Source organism: Pleuronectes platessa, chromosome 9 (genome assembly GCF_947347685.1).
Source record: "Pleuronectes platessa chromosome 9, fPlePla1.1, whole genome shotgun sequence".
Lineage (NCBI taxonomy): Eukaryota > Metazoa > Chordata > Actinopteri > Pleuronectiformes > Pleuronectidae > Pleuronectes > Pleuronectes platessa.
In genome coordinates, this window is record NC_070634.1 from 27,746,353 (window position 1) to 27,748,852 (window position 2,500).

The 2,500-nt window shown below is 52.4% G+C and overlaps 1 protein-coding gene across 1 annotated transcript in view; it reads left to right on the forward strand.

The window, feature by feature from the left end:
* The first annotated feature begins 32 nt into the window (after positions 1-32).
* The window catches only part of nfia (nuclear factor I/A), a 43,284-nt gene continuing 40,816 nt past the window's right edge, over positions 33-2,500 (forward strand). The window contains 3 exon segments of the mRNA XM_053431523.1: positions 33-108; positions 2,218-2,366; positions 2,471-2,498. Coding sequence (XP_053287498.1) covers positions 33-108; positions 2,218-2,366; positions 2,471-2,498 — 253 coding nt within the window.

Here is a 2,500-nt window from a genome sequence, read left to right on the forward strand (position 1 = left end):
GAGGATTGGCTGAGCCCGGAGTGGGATGCAACATGTCCCAGGCCGCCTGTCGTGCAGCCAGTGAGGCCTTGCTCCGCCCGGTCGATAACATCCTGGTGAACACACGAGGTGCTCTGCAGCGATCACGGACAGGAAGTGAAGAGAGAGAGAGAGAGGGAGAGGGAGGGAGAGAGAGAGGAGTGATGGGAGCGAGGGGGGGGGGGGGGTTGTAAGCTGCCAGCTGGTTTGTCCTTTGTTTGCAGATCAATATGTTTGGGAAAAAGTTGTTATCCACTCGGTAGCTTGATGTGACTGCTAGTGTCCCACATGGTCATGGATCAGAGAACACACACACACACACACACACAGACACACACACACACACACACGGATCACACAGGGCTGATCTAGTTGGTGTGTGTGAGTGTGTGTGTGTGTGTGTGTGTGTGTGTGTGTGTGTGTGTGTGTGTGTGTGTGTGTGTGTGTGTGTGTGTGTGTGTGTGTGTGTGTGTGTGTGACAGTGATCGGTGTCCCCTCACGGATAAGGTCAGCTGAGGTGACTGACAGCAGTGACCTGCCGCTCTGCTGCACACACACACACACACACCATGTCATTGTGTCTTTATTTACAACACAAGTCTCCTGAACATCAGTAACACAAAGTGAAACATCAACTGGTGCATTCTGGGATCTTCTCCAGCCTGTGGGATAGAACCATCTCCTGGGTTCTCATCCTGTGGAGACCCAGAGGAGGTTTGATCCTCTGTTGTGAACATGTGACTGTTTGATTCAGTTGATTCTTAATTATGAATTTTAATCTCATGCAGACAAACAGATGAGTTGAAGAATAAAGTTCATCACAGAGACGAGTCAGAAACTTTCCCTCTGAATCTGTTTCTCCTCTGTCCTCCGGCTCCCCCCCCCCCCCCTCGGGTTGTTTGTTGTCTTTTCTCCTGGGAGGTCGGAGGTCGGTGGTTTTGGGCTAAATGCAGAAGCCCGGTCGGGGATTAACCCGGTGACTCACTCAGAGTGGTTCCACCGTTTGGCCTCAGCTGAGCTCAGCTCTGTCCACACGTTTGGTTTTGGGCGACTTCTCTGCCGAGATGTTCAGGGAAGTGAAGCTGTGATCCTGAGCCTCCTGCTCCTCTTCATCAGCTCCTCAGCGGAGATGAAGGAGGAGCTGAAGGAGGTGAAGAGTCGTAGCAGGAGTGTGTCTGGGTTAGGAGAGGAGACGCAGCTGAGGAGGAGCTCCGACACGATTAGGGAGGAAATCCTCGAGTAATCCAGCAATCCTTAGATTTAAAGACATTAACCTGAGGAGGTGAAGTGAGGAGGAGATGCTGCTCTCCTCACTTCACCTCCTTCACATCCTTCACCTCCTCACTTCACCTCCTTCACCTCCTCACTTCACCTCCTCACTTCACCTCCTTCACCTCCTCACCTCCTTCACCTCCTCACTTCATCTCCTCACTTCACCTCCTTCACCTCCTCACCTCCTCACTTCACCTCCTTCACCTCCTTCACCTCCTCACCTCACCTCCTTCACCTCCTCACTTCACCTCCTCACTTCATCTCCTTCACCTCCTCACCTCCTCACTTCACCTCCTTCACCTCCTTCACCTCCTCACCTCACCTCCTTCACCTCCTCACTTCATCTCCTCACTTCACCTCCTTCACCTCCTCACCTCCTCACTTCACCTCCTTCACCTCCTCACCTCCTCACTTCACCTCCTTCACCTCCTTCACCTCCTCACCTCACCTCCTTCACCTCCTCACTTCACCTCCTCACTTCATCTCCTTCACCCCCTCGTTGTGACCTTTGACCTGATGAGTCACATGACAGGAGGAGGAGCCTCATGGTTTTCATCTAAGAACTGAAGTTTGGATCAAAGTCGACGAGCTGCTGTCGTCTGTTACCTGACATGACCTCACTGTACCTTGTGTGTGTGTGTGTGTGTTTGTGTGTCTATGTGTGTGTGTGTGTGTGTGTGTGTGTCTGTGTGTGTGTGTGTGTGGTTAAGGTGCAGGTTAAATCCCCCTGTGCTTGGAATTGGACTTGACCTGATCCTACTCAGAGTCTGTGATCTGTTCCCTTTCAACCTGTTCACACACTGCTGTCCTCACATGACGCACACACACACACACACACACACACACACACACACACAGACACACACTGAGGTCAGACAGTGTGATGGGTCAGGTCTGCTCCACGTTGTCGACCTGCTGTGTCTTCAGTGTGGTTCTGCAGCGGGGGGTCACGGGGGTCACGGGGGGTCAACGGGGGTCAACAGGGGTCGGTCGTGGTGTCGCTCACCGTCTGTGTGATAAAAGGGGGAGGAGCCTCAGACCAGCTGAGGTGGGATCAGTCCACCTGTCGTTCTCCAGTACGTTTCATATTTTCATATTTCATTTTCCTCGTTGAGTTTGATCAACAGTCTCTTGGTTCCTGTTCTGTTCAGGTTCTGAACATGTGACCACTTGTGAACAGGAAGTGACCAGAGAACCGACCAGGCCGGGT